At 21.6% G+C, this 2,967-nt stretch overlaps 1 protein-coding gene across 1 annotated transcript, besides 7 other annotated features; it reads right to left on the reverse strand.

Moving 5' to 3' along the window:
• Nucleotides 1–773, reverse strand: EDI_055800 (uncharacterized protein; the record flags this gene model as incomplete). Its single annotated transcript, XM_001733927.1, has 2 exons — nt 1–575; nt 668–773. Coding segments are annotated over 2 exons (681 nt in total), but the record flags the coding sequence as incomplete, so codon positions are not given.
• Nucleotides 612–685: a sequence feature (AT_rich).
• A 64-nt stretch (nt 774–837) lies between the features above and the next one.
• Nucleotides 838–876: a sequence feature (AT_rich).
• A 25-nt stretch (nt 877–901) lies between these two features.
• Nucleotides 902–2,168: a repeat region.
• A 242-nt stretch (nt 2,169–2,410) lies between these two features.
• Nucleotides 2,411–2,468: a sequence feature (AT_rich).
• A 108-nt stretch (nt 2,469–2,576) lies between these two features.
• Nucleotides 2,577–2,674: a sequence feature (AT_rich).
• Nucleotides 2,675–2,804: a repeat region.
• Nucleotides 2,795–2,964: a repeat region.
• Between the last annotated feature and the right edge of the window lie 3 nt (nt 2,965–2,967).

Raw genomic sequence — 2,967 nt, forward strand, 5'->3', positions numbered from 1 at the left:
TGTAGAAAGAGTATCTATATTACCTTGAAATGAAGGTAGTTGTTGGTTTTGAGGTGGTATTTGAGGTGGTGGGATAGAAGGTTGACTTTCTGTTGCATAAATAGAAGATATTGATGGTAGTTGATGAGAACGTTCTAAAGGGTGAAGTAGAGGTTGGTTTAAAGGAATTGGAACTGGTTGGTTATAGTTTTGAGAATATGGGTAATAAGGTGACCGTTCCGGGGGATAATATGCATACGGAGATATCATAGACGTTTTCATCCTTAAAGGAGGCATACAAGAAAAATCTTTCACAAACACCTGCAAAACACTCAGTGTATTTACATTTTCTGACCATCTATCAAGAATTGGATGACAAATAACTGTATTTGGCATTGCATACGGATGTCCTGGAACAACTTCCATTTCTGGTGTTGGGTCAGTAAAAAAAAGAGGAGGAGTAAATGAATAGTCATATGGATACATAATACATAACGGTAAACAAAATCGATTACCTCGATACACTATTGGTATTGTTCCTACTAATGCAGCAAGGATAATTCCATCAGCATAAGTTGTTATTAAGGGAATAGAATCTATTCATGTTAATATCGTGAATGTAAATAGTAAAGATATTATAATAATATAGATTTAATTATTATAATTAGAATAAAATTTCATTTTTTACTATCTTTTATTAATTTTTCATGTGTTTTAATAGTGTTATTTTGTTTTAACCAAAAAAGTGTGCCGTTGAATAATTTAATTTCACTGTCTTGATATTTTTCTATCATTTTTATTTAATTTGAAAAACAGTTTAAAGATTATTTTTGATACTATTGAGATTGAAACAAAACCATATTTATAAATTATTATCTTTTTTCATTTTTATATATACTTTTCATGTTTATTTCAAAATCAAGAAATTTAGTACAAATAAAGAAGATAGATAAACAAATAAGAAAGTCACTAGTCAAACTCAAATTATATAGTAGAAACATCAATAAAAGTAGATTACATGTTACAATAAATGAATTGAGAATGGGATTAATGTTAATACGAAATGAATGTGCTAATGAAATAATAAGAATATATTTAAAATATAAAGATCAAATACAGAAATATGAGAAATGATAGAAGCAGTAAAAGATAATCAAATTGAATAATTAAAAGAATGAAGAGAACATTTGGTATGAAAATTAATTTCAATGAATTAATGAATATAATACAGTTAAATGAAATAAAACATGATGTAAACAATGTATTTGAATTTATAACAAATAAAATAAAAGATATTTAAATGAATTGAAAGAAATGTAGTGAATATATAAGAAATGTAAATTGTATATTTAATAATAAGAAATTAACAGTAGCCACATGGTGGTCATTAAATATAAAAAGAAATGCATTCCTCCAAGTAGTAAAGATGCAAGAATGAGTAAATATGACAAGAAATATTAAATCTAAAATACTTTTTATTGATATATTAAAATATTGTAAACTTTGTTATATCAATATTCTATCTATTAATCATATATTGTTATAATGTAATGAAGAAGAATCAAATATCAAAACATGAATATGTATGTAAACAAATATATAAACATATATTAATTACATATTTTAATGAATTTGATGAAATAGATTTTAATGCAATCATAAATGTATTAATAATAATGAAATTGTTATAAATTACATTAATGATTTATTAATTAATGACCTTTCTTTTAATGTTAGAATATCAGATAGACATTATCAAAAAAACATAAAGAAAAATGATATATTAATAATGTTGATATATATTAAGATAGAAACATTGAATTAAATTATATTTACAAAATAAATAAATACAAAGAATTACAAGAGAAGTTAACACAAAATAGAGAAATAATATATAGAAATAATCTATATTATTATCATTGAATTAATTTATGAATCAATAAGATTGCTACAACTAATAAAACTACAAATTAATTTCAACATTATACCACGAATATAAACATTAACAACATGAAAGATTTAATTTCATACACAGGAAATTATTGCAGCACATTGAAAGAACAACATTCTAAGAATTGTGTTGGAAATGAACTCTATTACCGAAATATAATATATTAAAAATCATTAAAATAATCACTTCTCAATAATCATTAAATCCAATTGTGGATATATCTACTATTGTCATTTTTATTTATTTAATAATTAGATTAAATTGAGTTGTTTATTCTTAAATAGAATTAAGTTCAAAAAGATGAAAAGAGAACCAATTAAAAAATATCAAAGGAAAACTAATGATTTCAATTGCTGTTATAACTGATAAAATGATTGAAATACGAATTTGTGTTAATTTAATTATTAATTAGTTATCACTATAACTAATATTAGTCAGTTATTATAAGATTTAAATAAGTATATTATAAGGCAAGTTAAGTAAATATAAAATGAAAATTATTATCATAAGTATTTAATATAAAGAAAAGTAATTTATTCAACAAGATGAAAATCTAAATAATAGGTAAACAGTTGATGGGTATAAATTCTTAAGACATACTGATGAGGTTAGTTGGTAGTGAATAAAGAACAATAGATGTTAAATCTAATAATATTTTATTAACTACTGTTTATTTCTTATTTTCTTTTTTATTAAAAAAGTATAAAATAATCTTTAATTATTATCAAATAACAATATTATTAATTTTATTACATAATATTGTTATTGAAAAATAATAAAAAGAAATGATATTTAATGAATAAAGTATAGTGATAAAATAATACATAAAATGATGTGTTATAAATGTGTATTTAAGTATTTAATCATCTTATTTATTTATTTTACAACATTATAACAAATATCACTTTTATATTTTAAATAACAAAATAAAAACAAGAAAATAGAATATAATAAAAAATAATAAATAACAAAACATCTCAACATATTAATGACACATCACAAAATAATAATATAAAAGAAAGTGAGAAAGAAATAGA

Source organism: Entamoeba dispar, genomic scaffold (assembly GCF_000209125.1).
Source record: "Entamoeba dispar SAW760 scf_1105229457901 genomic scaffold, whole genome shotgun sequence".
NCBI lineage: Eukaryota > Evosea > Mastigamoebida > Endamoebidae > Entamoeba > Entamoeba dispar.